The following is a 20,032-nucleotide window of genomic DNA, read 5'->3' on the forward strand; positions in this document are numbered from 1 at the left end:
ATAAATAAAATGTTTCATTCTCTTTTGAAAACGCTCAGCCAATTAATAAAATATAAGCTTATTTTAAAGCTCAAATACATTTTGCATTATTCGGTAACAGAATTTCTCTATCTACTAGGTTTTTGTACGTTCATTTTTGAAAGTCTTCATTACCGTTTCACGCCGCCTCAAGAAGTATATTAGGTAAACCGCTAATTTTGCCGTAGTGATGCTATATTTTCTCTTTTTACACTGAATGTCTTGTTTTATATTTCGATAACTTGTCTATGGAATGTACTTTTTTCAATGACTATTCATTATTAGTAGGTTAAGTTAGAATACGATTATGTCTAATCTCGGCCCAACCGTTGATAACACTGGATAAATGTAACTTATAATTAAGTACATAGATGAATATTATTTATTTTATTGCATGGATTAATTTTGTTTTCAGAAGGAGATTCAGTGGCAACACGAGGATGGAGAAACCCATCAACCCAATTCAAGAATATCGCCTCGAAGTTTCTTATTTTTTCTGTGTTGTATGGTTCATGATAGTTGCTGTGTAGAATATTGAACGTGATATGTATGTATGTATGTATGTATATATATATATATATATATATATATATAATACAGTAAAAATACATTGGATATTATATACATATTATGTTTAATATTCTATATATAAAATACAGCAAAAATTCATTGGATATATATATATATATATATATATATATATATATATATATATATATATATAAGTAGATAATAATATGGGGTTCCTGGCGCACTTTCGGAGCCAACCGAAAAGCAATGTAAAATACTGTTCAATGTACCATAAAGGAAGCTGAGAAATAACACAGCAAATCTCAATGAAAAATTAACCGAATCTACAGTCGTTCGTCTCCAAAAGCGATCCAGGATCGGCACATTACTATCTACTCTGAGGAATGAAAAATTAACCAAATCTATAGCTGTTTGCTTCTACTTTCTTAAGCTGTTGGAAACTAATCTGATTTGTAAAATGTTGTCAAATCTGCTACGAATAAAGGAAAAATCTTCGAAATCTTAATCAAATTTAATCAATTTAAAACATTTTTACTAAAAACATACTGTACTTTAATAAAAAACTTTTCTACTAAATAAACAACATGAACTTACCAAAGTCTCTACAATTTCTAGCATTAAAACAGTGCAACAAAGATGAATTCAGTGAATTGCCGGTTTATTTTCAACAACAGTTGATACCGTCTTCGATACTTTCCTTAAATGAAACAGAATTAAAAGAACTTGTAGAGTCTTTTGCAGAAAGAACGAAAACTGCACACACAAAAAACGAAAAAAATAAGGGATTATATATTTAATATAATTACGAAAGATATTGAAAAGAAAGTAAAAAATAAACAAACAGAGAGTTTTCATCGTTTGTTTATGAAATTTTTTCCCATATTATACGTCCCTTTCAAGATAATCAAGACTTAATTGATGAATTTCTTAGGAATTTTTGTAAGTATCAAGATTTATCAACACAATTCATTAAAGAGCATTATAGAATTTTTCTTATAGAATATAGCCACATTTTGTGTGAAACAAAACGTATTACTGTAGATAATATTCCATGTGATTCCTATGAAGAAAGACACCAACTATGGTTATCAAAACAGTACTATGACGTGGGGAGGGACTGCAAGTTTTAGAGTTAAGACTTTATTCTACAGAGTTAATTGTTATAATTTCTTTATCTTTTATAGTCTTCTTTCCAGTAACAATCAAGTGTAATTTTTCATTTTTGTTTAATTCTTTAATCTTTTTTTTCATCCAAAACAGTCAAAAATCTGTTCGGCAAGTGTACTTTACAATCTTCCAACTCGGCAATTATTGTAAACCCGAATTTATCTTTCATTTTCTCCAAATTCAAGATTCTATGTTTCTTCCTTTCTTCCAATTCATTTAACTTCTTATACTCTTTAAACTTACATTCTCCAATATCATTTAACTCTTTCAAGAACTCCATTTAAATAGAAAAAATTTAAAGACGGAAAAAATGAAATTTGCTAACAATCACTCGAGAAGTCGGGGAGAATGTGAGTAAAACCGCATTCTTTTCACGAGGTTCTTCGTTTAATTTCTCCAAATGTACTATAAAATCATCAAAGATTTCAGGCTTAAAATCGTAATCAAATTCAATATCCAAATAGTGAAAGATTATAGGTAAAATCTTTTCATAATAAACGTGTGTATCGATACCTACAAACCTAATGTATTCTTTGAAAAGGAAAAATAATTTTTTTCAACGGTTCCAAGAGATAAGTAAAAATTTTTATTCTGTTTTCTAAATTCTGTAACAAATTTTGTTTGTTTCCCACCTCCGTATTGTAATTTCATAAGCAGATTATTCAAATGTGTTAGTTTATTTCGAAATTTCTTAGGTTTAGGTCTTTCATACAAAATTAAATTACAATCTCTACAAACTAAATATTTTTTATCAATAATTTCTCCTCTATTATAAACACTTGTAACAGTTGGCATTGTACTCTTCCATTTAAACAAAAAAAGATTTTTTTATAAATGGAGATTATGGAACTAAGTCTACCGAGATATAAATTTTTCAGCACAAATGTTTATGTTTACATTTCTACAACAGAGATAAATAGAAATAATTTCATTCTATTGTACAACTATTTAGGATATTTTGTCTATGATTACAAAGATTATTACGGAAGAAATCGAGATTTTTCAGTGGCGAAAGAGTATATTTTTGAAGTATTAGAAGGAATGAAAGAGAATAACATGAATTTAATCAATTATTGAAGCTGGCTTTTCAAAGTCAAAAAAGTGCAAAACCATTTCTCAGTCATCCAATCGAGAAGTAAAAATTTAGGAAATTGACACGAGGCCCGATAATCGCTTCGCCCGCGTCGTATCCGTTAGTGATATCACGCCGTGAGAGGCGCAATCGTTGGTTTACAAGCACCATTTAGTTAAATAAATTTTTCTATATAAATGGAGCGCGAAAAAATATCATGTCCGTTCTGCAAAAGAGAAATTTTAAGAAAAAACTATGATCGCCATTATAATTCTAAAAGTCACGAAAAAACAAGCAAATTTACGATAATGAACTAAATTATTTAAGACAATGGGCTAGAGAAAATAAAATTGCCGATCACGAAAAACATGTTTAATATTGAGAAAATTACGTGAATTAAAGAGAAATTTCAAAGTTGAAAAGAAAAATCTCGACCTATTTAATGATGAAAAACTTCATTCAATAGCTGAAAAGTTGGCTATCGGTACTAACGATAAAACCAAGTCTGAAATCATTGAAAACATTGATAAAACTCTTCACGAAAAACCTGAAAATATCATAGATGTTGAAGTTTTATCCTCTGTGAAAGGTCTTTTCAAGCAATACATTTTAACGAATTTGAGCGATAATTTTATGTCAATTTACAAATATCTTTCAATTATGCGCCCAGAAATTAAAGATTTAATAGAAAAATTTCAAGAAAATGTTAAAAATTTGAAGGGCTATCTCTCTTTGGAATGTGAATACGAACGAACTTTAGTGAATGGTGAACCGCAAACATGTCCAATGTATTTTACTATCAAAGCAGACGAAATCTTTGACGTAAACGACTTTATTACTAAGCAATTTAATAAATTAACACATCGAGAACAAACGAATAATCCAAATAAAGGTTCCGGATGGACATTTAAAAGTTGTAAACAACTAGTTTTGAGCCTTAACAAACACGAAATGATGAATGCAGGATCATACATCGATTTACCAAAGAATATCAAAGATAAAAAAGCTTGTATAAATATAAAAAATAGAGATGATTTTTGCTTTATTTACTCAATAAGATGTGCTATTGAAAAACCAGAAAGAGACTGTGAACGTGTAAAGCAATACGAAAAATTTGTGAATGACGAAATATTTTCAGGTTTTGAGTATCCAATGTCTCTGAAAGATATACAAAATATTTGAAAAACGAAGCTACAATTCCAAGTATAAGTATCCAACAATGTCTATCAATGTCTACAGTTTTTGATGAAAATATTAACATTGTTTCCGTTACAAATTTCTGAAAAATATGACGCTGAAACAAACATTGATTTATTGTATGTTAAACAAGATGATAAATCTCATTATGTTTTTTTTTGATAACCGATTTAAATAAGCTTGTTTCTTCGCAGTTGTCTAAACATAAAGAAAGAAAATTTTTGTGTAGAAGATGTTTAAGCCATTTTTACAAATCTGGAGATTTAACAGATCACTTAGAAATTTGTAAAAATCATGAAGTTTGTAAGCCAATTATGCCATTTCCAGGTCAAACAACTAAATTTACTAATTATCAAAAGAAATTTAACCATCCGTACGTAATTTATATGGACTTTGAGAGCATATTGGAAAAGATTCCGACATGTAAGAACAATCCAGAAAGATCAACTACAACCAAGATTCAGAAGCATATTCCTTATGGTTTTACTCTATATTTAGTGTCGAATGTGACCAATCGCATGTACAAACCGATATGTTATCGTGCCAAAAATGAAGAAGATTTGAAAAACGTCCCGACAAAATTGTTTGAAGAACTCGATAAATTATCAAAGTACATAGCCAAAAAATATAATTCAAAGAATACGAAGCCTATGAAATTGACAGAAGAAGAAGAAATTTCATATCAAAATTCAAACGTTTGTCATATCTGTGAATGGTCTGCTTATGATATTGGGTCAGTTCAGTATGGTTTTACTCCTGATAGTTGGAAAGATAAGAGTTATAATAAAGTAAGAGATCATTGTCATTTAACCGGCAAGTTTCGAGGCGCAGCTCATGCATGTTGCAATCTGAATTTGAAATTTCCACAAAACATTCCAGTTTTCTGTCACAATATGGGTAACTATGACACATAAATTGTACATAAAACATTTGTACATAAAAGAATTAGCTAAGAAATATGGAAACGTTGATTTGATCGCAAACTCAGAAGAAAATTATATAAATTATTCAGTAAATTCTGGATATGGCTATGAGTTCGACAATTATAAGCCAAGAAAGTTTGTAAAGTTTTCGTTTTGTAGATACATTCAGATTTATGGCCTCATCTATTGAAAAATTAGCGAAAATTTTAAAGAAAGAAGACTTCAAACATACAAATCATTTTATACAGGATGGATTGAATGAAATTATAGAAAGACAGCCAAATGACGACGACGAGATTTTTAAAATATTGTCTGGAAAAGGAATATTTCCCTATGAATTTATCGATAATATTGAAAAACTTGATTACAAAGAAGAGCTGAAAATTCAAGATTTCTATTCACTTTTGACAGACGAGAGCATATCTGAGAAAGATTATCAACACTACTTAAATGTATGGAACAAATTAAAAGAGAAAAATCTAGGGAATTACTCTGATTTGTACAACATTCAAGATGTTTTATTGCTTGCTGATATATTCGAAAATTTTAGAAACATTTGCCTTAATTGTTATAAACTCGATCCGGCACACTATCTAACAGCTCCCAGTCTCGCATGGGACACAATGTTAAAATTAACGAAAATTGAGCTTCAGCTAATTAACGATTATAATATGTATTTGATGATTGAAAAAGGCATTCGCGGGGCATTTCTCAGTGTATTAAGCGATATGTTAAAGCAAATAACAAATATTTGAAAGATTTCGATAAGACAAAGCCCGAAAACTATTTGTTATACGTTGATGCTAATAACCTTTATGGGTATGGCCTAATGCAAAAACTGCCGTTTAGTGATATCAAGTGGATGGATCCAAAAACTTACACAACTGCAGAATGGAAAGAAACAATTTTGGAACTCACTGGCGACGAAGATTATGGCTATATTCTCGAAGTTGATCTTGGATATCCAACGAATTTACACGAACATCACAAGGATTTACCTCTTGCTCCAGAACATTTTAAAAACAAACTTTGCACAACTCTACTGGATAAAACTGAATACGTTGTTCATTCGAGAAATTTGAAGTTCTATTTGGAACAAGGTATGATTTTGAAACATGTGAATAGAGTTATTGCATTCGATCAGAAGCCTTTTATGAAAGAGTACATTGATTTTAATACTAATATGAGGACCAAAGCTACAAGTGACTTTGAGAAGGATTTTTATAAGCTGATGAACAACTCAGTTTTTGGAAAAAGTATGGAAAATGTGCGAAATAGATGCGATATTAGACTAGGAAATGAAGAATTTTCAATGAAACAGGCCAAGAAAACGAACTTCAAAAGCTTCACTATCTTTGACGACAACTGTATAGCGAGTCACATGTACAAACAGAAAGTAAAATTTAACAAGCCGATTTACATAGGGTTTTCAGTACTTGATTTGTCAAAGTTGTTAATGTATAAAATTTTATTATGAAAAATTAAAGAGTTTTGATCCAGATTTGAATCTGTGTTACATGGATACAGACAGTTATTTTCTAGAATTGAAACGTGATCCTTACAAAATTATTAAAGAAAATATAGATGACTTTGATACAAGCGATTTTCCAAAAGATCACGACTGTTTCGCTACTAAAAACAAGAAAGTTATTGGAAAATTTAAAGACGAGCTAAATGGCGAAATCTTAGAAGAATTTTGTGGATTGAGATCGAAAATGTACTCGTACAAATATCTAGACAAAAATCCAGTAAGATGCAAAGGGATTAAGAGAAGCGTTGTAAATAAAACAATAAATATCGAAAACTTGAAGAAATGTTTGTTCGAAGATAAAGAAGAATTTAGGGAGATGACAGTAATCAAAAGCTACAAACATGAGTTGTACACCGTCACTATAAACAAGTTAGCACTGAACGCTAAAGATGATAAGAGAATTGTCCCTAGAAAATAAGATCGATACAGTACCGTATGGATATAAAGGCGAAATTAAAACAGATATTTTAGAAGAGTTAAACAAACTTGGAAACTTTGATATGTAAATGGAAGATGATTTAATTCACTGTCACAAGTGTAAAAAGAAAACGAAAAATATAGATTCTAAGATTGTTCAAACTCAAAACGGATTGTATAGAATTGCAGCAAAATGTTCAAAATGTAAGACAAATAAGAGTAAATTTATAAAGAATCCTTATGAAAAACAAGTAAAGAAAGAATTGAAGAATAAAGAAGAAATAGAGATTGAAGCTAGAGAAATTCATGCACCAGTACGAAAAAAGTTTAAAAAGAGAAAAATTATAACTTTAGGAATTGACGATTTATGGGCAGCAGATTTAGTAATAATGTCTAACTATTCGGATCAAAATGATGGATTCAAGTATATGTTAAATGTTATTGATACTTTCTCAAAATATGCTTGGTCAAGAGCTATCAAAAGAAAAAACGGTAAAGATGTTTCAAAAGCCTTCGAAGATATAGTAAAAGACGCGATAAAGATCAATCACAAACCACCAAATCTACTTCATACAGATAAGGGTTTAGAGTTTAAAAATAAAGAATTTAACGAAGTTTTGAGAAAATACAACATTAAGATTTATCATACTGAAAACGAAGAGAAATCAAGTATTGTAGAGAGATATAACAGAACTCAAAATGAAAGAATGAAGGTTTCTTTTTGAGATTAATAAAAACTTTAAATGGATCGATATTCTTCAAGAAATCGTAAAGAAATATAACGATACTGTTCATAGCACAATCAAAATGAAGCCTAAAGACGTAGATAAAGATGCAGAAAAAGAGTTATTAGAGTCGGTTTTTAAGTATGTTCCACCAGAAATTCACACGAAAACTAAATTTAAAGTCAATGATCATGTAAGAATTGTTAGTAAAAAACAAACATTTTCGAACAAATATAAGAACAATTGGTCAAGAGAAATCTTTGTGATTTATCAAATTAATAACACAGATCCTGTAACTTATAGTATAAAAGATTTAAATAATGAAGAAATAACCGGAAATTTCTATGAATATGAATTGAGAAAGTCAAAGCTGTAATTTTTTCTATATAAATGGAGTCTCAAAAGAAATGTACACAGTGTCAAGAATTTAAAGATTTTGAAGCTTTTTATAAAAATAAGAATAAAAAAGAAGGATTAGGGTCTATGTGTAAGGATTGCCGTAGTAAATATGAGAGAGAATTATACGAAAAAATAGAAAAATTAACGTTAGAAGAGAAAAAATGTTGCGTTTGTAAAGAAATTAAGAATATTTCAGAATTTCACAACTGGCATTATAGTAAAGATAAAAAACAAGCTTTTTGTAAGGATTGTGCTATAAGAATTTTCCGAGAAAGTCAAAATAAACCGACTCATTGCGAATGTGGAAGAGTTCTTCAATGGTTACCTAGTTATGCTAAACATTTACAAACAAAATATCATAAGTCAAGAGTTTTTAATAAAATTTAGTAACATTTTCATCGTGTAATAATTTTTTTCTATATAAATGGAGTCTCAAAAGAAATGTACAAAGTGTCAAGAATTTTATAAGGAAAAGAATAGAAAAGACTGTTATTGTAAGGAATTATATGATAAAATGAACAAATTAACTTTAGAAGAGAAAAAGTGTTACTTTTGTAAAGAAATTAAAAATATTTCTGAATTTAATAACTGGCAGTATAGTAAAGATAGAAAAGATGCTTTTTTGCAAAGATTGTGCTAAAAAAATTTTCAGCGAAAGTTATAAAAACGAAATGTCTTGTGAATATGAAAAAAAAATTCTACAATGGTTACCTAGTTATGCTAAACATTTACAAACAAAATATAATAAATCGAGAGTTTTTAGTAAAATTTAGAAACATTTTCATCGTGTAATTTAGATATTCTATAAATCAGTCGAGATTCTGTCATATTTGTAGTAAAATGATTTCCGTTGTATAAAATATTTAAAGATTCTTTCATTTGGTTGTAGAGATTTATACTATTTGGATCTCCTTGTCTTAATAAAATTTCCATTTCTGGGTAATCAATTTCAAGTTCTTTCAATCTTTTCGGTATTTCTCTCTTTTGAGCTCTGATAACGTAATAAGGATATTCCCACATGTGATTCTTCTTAATTAATACAAAAACATGGTGTTTTTTCTTAGCAAAATCTTTACAAACAAGGTCTGGTTTCATTAAGTCAATTTTTACACTTTGTTTTGCGATTATTTCCGTTTGTATTTCATCTTTAATTTGCAAGTGTTTAACTTCGTCCTCTAAATATTTAATCTTGTTTTCAAGTTTGTACTCACCAAATTTACGAATACTTGGCAAAACTTCTTTTGTAACCCACTTTTTAAACAATTTCGATTCTGGCTTATTAGATCTCAAAATTAAAGAATATAAACCAGATTCATTAACGAAAATAGTATGTTTTTGAATATTTTCTCGGGGTCTATGGGATAGACTCCTGTAATTTATACATTCAAAAGTTGTTTTTATCGTCATTATCGACATTATTTATGATAGCTTGTCTCGTATTTTCATATTCTAATACTTCTGCAACATCTTTAGCCTTAAACCAGATCTCATTATTTTCGTCAACAATCGTTACAATGTCTTTATTATTGAATGTAGGTCTACAACTGACTCCATTTAACTAGTAATTTTTATTTTGAGTGTAAAGTCCAGATTCATTGATAAAAACAGTGTTTTTTTGAAAGTTTGAAGGTAAGAACGATTCGTTCCCCCCTTGATTCATCATTCTTTCGACAATCTTAAATATATTGTTGTTTTACTCTCATTATTTAATAAATTTCCCTCAGAGTCTTGAATAGTCAGAACGATTTTTTGAATTCTTTTAATATTTTTTCTAATTGGAATATAATCGATTTTCATTTGGTTTTTCACTGATTTTTGATCCATAAGCAACATTTGGGAAAAAAGTGTACAAAATTTCAGATTCTTTGTGTAAATGCTCGGTATGATTTTCAAAACTAGGTTCAACGAGATTACAATGTACTTCAATTACATCGAACGGTCTAAATTTTGGCGTTTTATTTCCTAAATATACCTGATTTGGCTCAATAGTTTCTTGAACAAACCCTAATAAATCTACAATAATTTCTGGAAAATGTGCTGAATGTAACGCAAAAAAGAGCCAATTTATAAAAACTTGACATTTTTTCTTAATAATTGCTGAAAACATTATTCTTACTGGTGATTTTATTTGAATTTTATTAGAGAGATAATTTTTTTGCATTTCAAACTTGTTTTCGTCAAAGTTTAAAGATTTATCTGATTGTTTGAATGTTTTCAGATAATTTTTAAGGGAATTTTTAATTTGATCGAAAGTATAATATCCTTTGTTTAAACCATAATATTTTGTTATGTTCTTCTCACTAAATCCTATACAATAAGGAGAACTTTCACTAATATTTATTACAAAATTGTCAGAATAAAAACCGCTTAAACCGATAAAATAATTTGATTCTTCCTCTAAGTGTATAGGATGTTCCAAGTTTAAAACTAATTTAGAGCTTTCTGAAGTCAACTTGAACAGCTTCATTTTCGCTATTTAAATGGAGAAATTTTTAAAGCAAAAAGATCAGATAAAACTTCAAACGTTTGAAGAAAATAAGAAAGATCAACCAATCAGATTGTTAATTGTTGGTTCAAGTGGATGTGGAAAAACAACTTTATTATTGAATTTTATCTACAATAGGTTGATTCCTTATTCCAATTTGTATGTTTTTAGTAAATCTTTAGAACAAGACGCCTATAAAAAATTACAAGAAAGATTTGAAAATATTGAGAAGAACTTAAGCAAAGAAATATCACATTTTTACAATGCTTCTGAGGACATAGTTCCATTAAGCGAATGTAAACCCAATTCGTTAATAGTTTTTGATGATTGTATTTTGGAAAATCAGGACGTTATTAAGGAATATTTCGTAATGTCTCGTCACAAAAATATCTCTTGTATCTATCTTTCTCAATGCTTTTCAAAGGTTGATAAACAAGTTATAAGAAATAACCTGAATATGTTGTGTATTTTTAAGCAAGATGATCACTATTCGAGAAAGATTTATAACAATTATGTGGGATCTGATATGAGTTTTTAACCACTTTATTGAGTTATGTGATAAAATTTGGAAGGAAGACTACGGATTTTTAACTATTAATCTAACTTTGAAGCCTAAAAATGGCAAATATTTGAATAAATTTTCCAATATAAACGTGTGATAATCTAGTTGTTTTCATGTTTTTACGTTCACGTTTACGTTTCGTGTTCTCGTTTTTACGTTCCACGTTCACGTTTTACGTTTCACGTTCACGTTTTACGTTCCACGTTTCGTGTTCTCGTTTCGTGTTCACGTTTCCACGTTCTACGTTCATGTTTTACGTTGAGTGTTCACGTTTCGTGTTCTCGTTTTCACGTTTCGTGTTCACGTTTCCACGTTCCACGTTTACGTTTCAAAATTTTCCTAAATAAATGGCGAACGTAACTTCAGAAGAAGCAAAAAAACTTGATCAAATAGAAAAGAAATTAATCAAAGAATTTAAAGAACAGATTCGAATTGATGAAAAAGAACAAGAATTTATTCAAAAAATCAATCAACCTGTAACTTCTGCAATAAAAAACGTTGAGGGCAAAATTGAAAATGTTTTAAGTGATAATCAAAATTTGATGAATTTGGTTCCAGTTGTACGACAATTTGCCGATATTTCGATACCAGAATCTGAGTTTTGAATTGCCAAAATTACCATCTTCAACACCATTTAGACCTCGAATCATTGAAGACTCTACCATAGTTGAACCAATAAGTCCTGGAACGACGGATATAATAATTGGTGAAATTGGTAGAAAATTCCTTCCTAGAGCGAAGGATGATAAATTTGGTTTGTATTGGGATAGAAAAAGGAAAAGTTTTATGATTGGAAATTTGCCCGTAAATTTTGAACATAATGACATAGTTATTAATGAAAAAATGTACGAAGGTACTCAGGGTTTATGGAGATTATTAACAGGCACTGATGTTCCAAAAGACGGTTTATATTCTGAAGAAGACTTGAAAAAGTATACTGAAATTTTATGGAAATCTGATTCAATTTACAAAAATAATGATCCATCAACTAAGAAACCAAAGTCAAGTAAAGGTAAAAAATATCTCAATTTGATTAAACCAATTTGGGAAAAAAGAATCGAAGGATCAGGTGTGAGAAAATACAGTGATAATAAGATTGAATACAGATATATCGACGATTTGACAAAACTCGATGGAATTATTAATTATATTTATGCTCAAGAAAAGGCTGGAAACAACAATTTTTTGAACGAAAAGAAAGCGATTAAAGATTTTATTTCGAACAAACTTGATGAGGTGATTGAAAAACCTGATGGAATTAAATATTTAAAACGAATTTTGCCGGCAATAAGTTCATCTATGATTGAGGGTAGTGGACTTTTGAATGATTTTATCAACAATTTACCTTTTGAATTACACGTACCAACTTATCAGTATCTGGGGCCTGGCACAAAACTCGAAAAAAGACTAAAAAGAGGAGATCCTGGTATAAATAAATTAGATCAAGCTGCTATGGAACACGATATTTTTTATGCAAAACATAGAGACACAAATTCCAGACATATAGCAGATAAAGTTTTGCAAGATAAAGCAATGGATAGATTTTTATCAAAAGATGCTAGTTTAGGTGAAAGATTTGTTGCGCTTCCAACAGCTGGAGCAATGTTTTTGAAGAGAAAACTAGGAATGGGAATCGAAGAGAACTTGAAATTTTAACTATATAAATGGAGGTGAATGTAAATTTCAGCAAAAATCAGAAAGAAAAAATAAAATCCGCTTTTAAGAAGAAAATACCCGTTAGTATTCAATTTAAAATAGATCAACTAAAAAATGGCGAAGATAAGATATTTTTAACAAATAGACAATACAATAAACTCGAAAAACATAAGAAAAACAATAAAGGAACCAGAATAGAATTTTCTTATAATCAGTTGAAAGAACTTAAAAATGGTGGACTTTTGAAAGATTTATTAGATTTTGGAGAAAATATTCCAGTTGTTAAAAATGTTGTTCCTTATGTTCGTAAAGCTGCTCCAATCGTTAAAAAGGATGTGATTCCTATTGTTCGAAACATTTTAAATTGGTTAGATAAAGAGTTGGAAGATGTTACAGGATCTGGATTAGATGAAAAACTTTGAATTACGTGAAATCAAACATTAAAAAAAAATTTGAAATCAAACCTTTAACATTCGGGGAATTGGAAGAAATCTGCAAAAATATTAAACATTTTAGAGGAATCTTCATGAGAGATACATTACCTGAAAAAGTTAAGAAATTTGAATGTGGAATTGTGAATTTAGACTCGATTATGGGAAGTGGAACGCATTGGATTTGTTATTATAAAAATGATAAGAATGCATGTTATTTTGATTCGTATGGAAGAATTGAGGACAAACCACCTATAGAATTGATTAAATATTAGAAAAAAATCAAGCGTCTACTACAATGATTCTCAGATTCAAGACTATAAAGATCCCCCAATTTGTGGTCATTTATGTGTTTTTGTGTTGAATGAACTGAGTGATGGTAAAGATTTTAAAGAAGTTGTTAACAAATTATTACTTAATAAATATGGATTCACAAAATATTTTTGACGTATTTGGAACACAAATTATTCAAAATGTAGATAATAGTTTGAATTTTGATAGTTTTGAGAAATGAGTTTGATAACAAGTTAGAAAATTTATTACAAAACCTTCCAGATTCAGATATGTTTGCTGTCGAGATTGAAGATTTTAAAGCAGAATATGATAACAAACTTGCAAATTTCATGAGTTCAAATGAAGTTGCTGATAAAATAAAAACATTGAAAAAAGAATTTGAAGATGGTGCAAAAAAAATATTTACCAATTTAATGTCTCATATCGAAAAAGCTGATAAAATTACTGAAGCGATCAAAGTTGAAAAGAATTATGTTAGTTTGGCTAATAAAAAAAGAATTGTCGGTGTTCGACCTGGTATTGACAAACATGATGTTGTTGTTAAAGAACAAATTTTAAAACCTCTAAAATTATCAGAAAACATCGATATTGTTGATTTACATGATCCGAATGTTAAAAATGCCTTAGATTTTAAAGGAAAAAGAATTAGCAGTGTTAGTAAAGGAATTAATCCATTTGATGTTGTTGTAATGATTCAATTAGAAGATCCTATTAAAATGTTTAATGAACTAAAACAAAATTATGAGAATCATAAACAGCATGTTAAAGATTTTACAACAGAAGTCTATGAAAAACTTGATGAAAGAAGTAAAAGATCAGTAGACGATGTTGGTGAAATTAATGAAAAACTTACTAGATTTAAAGAGTCTTTTGATAAGTTTAGTTTAGATGCTACGAAAACTTTTGAGAATATTGGTCATAAATTTGTTGAATACAATGATTCTTATGCTGTCAAATTTCAAAAATTAGAAGAAAACTTTAATAAATTTAAAGAAGATGTTGTTATAAGTTTTAGAGCCATCGACATCAGATTTAATGGATTAGGCGGCTATGATGACAAAATTTCTCCTTTATAAATGGCGCTCATATATTGTGTGAGGTGTAAGGCAAAAACTGCAACAAATGATATAAAATATTACGCAAATATCAATGGAGTTAAAAGAATTTCTGGAAAATGTGCTGAATGTAACGCAAAAAAGAGCCAATTTATAAAAACTTGAAATTTTTTCTTAATAAATAGAGATGGCGGGACATTACAGTGCTTTCGATCTTTTTATAATGCAACACGAAAGAGATTTGAAAAAAGAACATTGGGATGATATTTCTCAAAAATATGAATTATCCGAAGATATGATGAGATTATACGTAAACAAATTGAATTGGTATAACATTGCTAAATATCAAAATCTGTCCCCAGAGTTCATTCAAGAAAATATACATTATCAATTAAAAGATCATATGTCTGTTCTTTGTCTCTATCAACACTTGAGTATAAAGTTTTTGGATGAAAATAAAGATACAGTTGATTGGAACAATATTATAGATAGCGGTTACTATCCTGTGCAAATTTTATTGAAATATGTGACCGAGATCGCAAAATTTAAGGAAGAGAATCCTGAATATGACGAAGTAGATCATTAAAAATGACTCTAATCTTTTTAATTATTTTACTAAAATTTATATCTTTTCTTATAAAAACGTACATTAGATCGATGAAAAAATGATATCTTTCTTATACATGATGTTTAAAATTTCTAAATTTTCTCTTATTAAATGGCGGACTACAGAAAATATGCTAGTGATATTGAAAGGGCGGAGTTTAAAAATTTCTATCCAAGTAGTAAACAACATTTGAATGAACCAAATAAAAGAACTGAGTTTAATATTGATTTTGGAGATAACTTTTGCTCGTCTAACTTCCAGTTTTATATTTCTGGAACTTTAACAAAACAAGATGATCAAGCATATCTTGGAACTGATAATGTTAGATTAATCGATAATTTTATACTGTTTTTATTTTCTAAGATTGAAGTAAGAAAACACAATAAATTGATAGAAGAAGTCGAAAACTGTGGCCAATTAAGCACAATTAAAGGAACTATTTCGTATTCAAAAAGTGATGTTATTTCTCAAACTTCTAATGGCTTTGAATCAGATTTTAAATTTGGTGTTTTTGAAGCAGCTGGAAATTTATCTCATTTTGGATTAGGATTTTTTGAAAATGTTACTATTCCGATCTATAAAGGAGGATTTTATCTAAGTTTTATAAGAGCAGAAGACGATGATGTGATTCTGAAGACTGCAACTGGAAATGTTATGCCTGTTGATGGAAAAATAACAATTACAGATTTTTTTATTAGAGTTCCAATGATTGATTATAAAACCACGAGTAAAATTAGGTTGATTGATGAAATTACAAAAAGTCAAAACATTATGTTTAATTTTCTAGATTGGCAATGTATTGAACAAAAAGGTATTTCCGGAACAACTTATTCGTTCGATATCACAAATATTTATAGAAATATCTTCAATCCCAAGTTCGTTATCATAGGTTTTCAAACAGATAGACAGAATAATCAAGAGAAAAATCCTTCAAAGTTTGATAGTTTGAATGTAAAAAATATCAGAGTAAAATTGAACGGTTCTTATTATCCAGATGAATTACAAAACTTAAACATTTCAGGAGGTCTTTTCAGAATCATGTATCAGATGTATCAAGATTTTAAGAAAGTTTACTGTAATAATAAGGAAATGTATTACAATCCTAAAGAATTTTTAGCGAATAGACCTATTTATGTCATTGATACAACAAAGAGTTTGACAAATATTTCTGGTTCAAAGAACGATATAATTATCAATATGGATTTTCAAAATGCTGTTACAAACGCGATTTGTTATGTTGTTGTGGTTTCTGAGAAATTTTTAGCCTATGATGTGATTAAGAACGATATTAAAGAAATTCAGTAAAAATCATCGTATTTTCTATATTATTCATCGGAATATTTTAAAACTTTACAGAATTGTTAAAGACATTGGTAAAAGTATACATTTTTAAATTACATAACACAATTTTGAAAAATAGGGATGATATTAGGAAAAAAACTATTCCAAGGTCATGGACCGGAAGTGATGATTTAAAAAAATACTTTAATATTTACTGATCCTATATACCAAATTTCATCAAAAAAGCTCTAATAGTTCTCGAGATATAAGAGTTTTAAGATAAGGGATGATTGGGTTAGATTTTGAAAATTTTGTTATTTTCATGAAATTTTAAGTTGAACTCGCTTGTTTTTGAATTTTCAGATTTTTCCGATAAAATTTTTTATTTTTCTTTGAATATTAAGAAATAGGGGATGATTTCACCCTTATGGATAAGTTAAGTCGAAAGAGTTAAGCATTTGCTATATGTGTACCAAATTTCATCAAAATCTGTTAAGTAGTTTTTGAGATACAAGTTTGGAAAGATTTGCTCATTTCACATACATTCACAAGTATAATACTTTTATAATATACATTGAAAACAATAACTATTGACTATCTATTATTATGGGAAATTTCATTTTAGCATGTTGGTACTACTGCTTGTAATATACGTAATTTTCCTTGTAGATGAAACAGCAATACTGGGCGTTGGCTATCTGAGTGATAAGTGTTGTATTTTGTTTAACATACCATTTATTATGGAATTAGAAGGTGAAATCGAAGAAGCTCAAATAGTGTATGAAGGAGTAAAAGATTTCTACAACAATTTCGCTGAACTAAAAAGTTATCATGAGAAATCGTTGAAAATAATTAATGTACTTGAGAACAAATCACTACAAGAAGTTGAAAGGTTGAAGGTTAGTATTACTTTACCTAAAAAACCTAAATTGGACCTAAGGAGTATTTTAAACTTCAAATTAATGAAAGAAAAACCAATAAAATCAAACGAACAAATACATCTTTCACTATTGAAACTTTTGTCTCCAGATGATAAAATAACAAAATTAATTTTGCCGAATGAAAAAAACATGTTGGAGATTCATACTTTTTTGTCTAGCTATAATATAACAATTAAACGACATTCTGCAAGAACTTTTCATGTAAATTCTGAATTTGGTTATTTTTTACAAATTTACTATAATTCTTACAAGGAACAAGAACCATGGAAAACATTTATCAAGAAACATTTTGGTATAAACGAAGGATATGGAAGGAGATTACGAATAATTGGAAGACTAGTGAATCAATATCCTAAATTAAAATTGCTATCAATTTCAACTGTACGTTTTTGGAGAATTCATAAGGATGTTACAAATGAGTCGCCAAATGCCAAAACAGGCTAAATCCAAAATTTAAAAAAGTTGAGATATTGATGACATTGAGTTCTGTATTACCTAGGCTACAGATTTGTCACTTCAAAATGTTCCAAAACCAGTTAAAAACTGTTTAAAATTAATATTTAAAAGTGAAGGTTGTTCCAAAATCAGTTATATCCTATAGCCATTCGGTTCCAAAAACAGTCATATCTGCACAGATGACAATGTTCCAAAACCAGCTATATCAAACTACAATAACTTACAATGTTTCATGTTTCTGTGTCAAAATAAGTTAAATCCCAAAAGACTTTTCCTATAGGGAACTGCTGATCATTTTCCTTCTGAATTAATTGTTTATTTTGTTGGCTAATTTTAAATTTCAAAGGCTAAAATAGTGTTATAAGAAGCAATAGCACTCAATTATTTAACATTATTTTAAAAGCTCCTGATTTGTTGTGTGTCATAAACATGGAGGCTGAACATACAGGAGGTATTTTAGAAGGTAGTGAAGGCGTTGGTATTGATATTATAAATGCTGAAGTTGTAATTGTTCAACAAGAAAATGTCAATATAATGGACATAACAGTGGAAACTCCACAAAATGTGGAACAAGTAGAGTTGGTAGAAGAGATGCCTGGCCCTTTGGCAAAGAAAAGGAAGAAAAACGAAAGAGCATGGAAGAAAACTGTTGCAAAAGTTGCTAGGTAAGTTAACAACATTTGGTAAAGAAAACTAAACTAGCCTAATCTTAACACTCATTTGAACTAAAATAACCTAACCTCAACTAAGCTAACCTAACCTCAACTAAACTAACCTATAACCGCAACTAAACTACTTAATCTCAACCAGCCTAAAGTAATTCAGCTTAGGCCCTAACTTAACTACAACAGTTTTTGACAACGTTTGCGATCTATAATTTGTTTTTATTACAGGTTAGTATTTTTTTAAAGGTATAGGAGAACTAATAATCCCTATTTTGTTTTAGACACCGCCCGAAGGGATTTCCACAGATGCCTAGTTGTAAACATTCGGCCAAAAGTAAGTACCGCTGCGCAGAACTTTCCCTGCAGGATGTTAGAAAGATACATCAGCAATACTATAAAGACGCTGACCTTCAATCAAAGAAGAATTTTATTCTTCAGCACGTCATTGTTTCCTCAGCAAAAAGGACTCGTCTTCCAGAAGGTATCAAATCAAAAAGAAATGTAAGTACTGACTTTTTCTTACCTAAAATGAGGAACAACAAAACTGAGAATGTTAAAGTATGTCGGGCAGCACTACTTACAATTTTGCAAGAGAGTAAAAACCGAGTGCAATTGATTTGCAAAAAGTACCTGGAAACAGGCGTCGTACCTTTGGAGACTCGTGGAGGAGCACGCCAAGTTGATAAATATAATATAAAGAAAGACAGCATCAAATCTTTTATTAAAACATTTATTCCAGTACAAAAACACTATTGCAGAGCGAAAAACAAGCATAGGCAATACCTTCCAAGTGAGCTTAACATTACAAAAATGTGGAAAATGTATATTGAGCAGCATCCAACTGAAGAATTAAAGTGTGAGTATGACTTTTTCAGGCTGGTTTTTTCTGAGAACTTTAACATTGGTTTTGACGCTCCGTACACTGATAAGTGTTCAACCTGCACAAGGCTTGAGTGTGAACTAGCCACAGAAAAAGATGCAGGCAAGCGTGAAACACTAAAGCTAAACCTAAAAGCCCACAAAAGTCCGTGCAGACAAATTCTACAAACTTTTGCAAGAAAATAATGATAAAGAGCTTATTCTGAGCTATGATTGTCAGAAAAATCGTGTCCTTCCTAAAATACCGGACCAAGCCGCATACTATAAGCGCCAGCTATATCTATATAATTTTGTGATTTGTGAGGGACATTCTAAAGTCCTCTTGAATTCAGAAAACACCTTTTCTTACCTCTGGACTGAAAACCAGTATGCAAAAGGGTCCAGTCAAATTGCATCTGCTGTTTACCACAGGTTAACAAGCGCTAACATGGAAAATGTCACCACAGTCAAACTTTTCTCTGACGGCTGTGGTGGCCAAAACAAGAACACAACTGTTTGTCGGTATGATTGCTCATTGGCTCCTGAAAGATGCACCTAAACATGTTACTAAAGTTGTACTACTCTTTTCCGGTAGTCGGCCATTCTTTCATTCCCCCTGATAGAGTGTTTGGAGTACTTGAAAGGAAATTTTCAAGATCTGAGTGTAATCAACAATCCCAATGAGTACACTGAAATAATTGAAAAGCACTGTACTGTTGTGAAACTTGGGACGGATTGCCCTGTGAGTGATTGGAAAACTC

The 20,032-nt window shown here is 29.6% G+C and overlaps 1 protein-coding gene across 1 annotated transcript; it reads left to right on the plus strand.

Moving 5' to 3' along the window:
* Positions 1 to 17,716: 17,716 nt before the first annotated feature.
* On the plus strand, positions 17,717 to 19,437 carry LOC124370861 (the record flags this gene model as incomplete). Its single annotated transcript, XM_046829165.1, has 2 exons — positions 17,717 to 18,413; positions 18,695 to 19,437. Coding segments are annotated over exons 1-2 (979 nt in total), but the record flags the coding sequence as incomplete, so codon positions are not given.
* Positions 19,438 to 20,032: the final 595 nt, after the last annotated feature.

This window comes from Homalodisca vitripennis, unplaced genomic scaffold (assembly GCF_021130785.1).
Source record: "Homalodisca vitripennis isolate AUS2020 unplaced genomic scaffold, UT_GWSS_2.1 ScUCBcl_579;HRSCAF=2902, whole genome shotgun sequence".
Lineage (NCBI taxonomy): Eukaryota > Metazoa > Arthropoda > Insecta > Hemiptera > Cicadellidae > Homalodisca > Homalodisca vitripennis.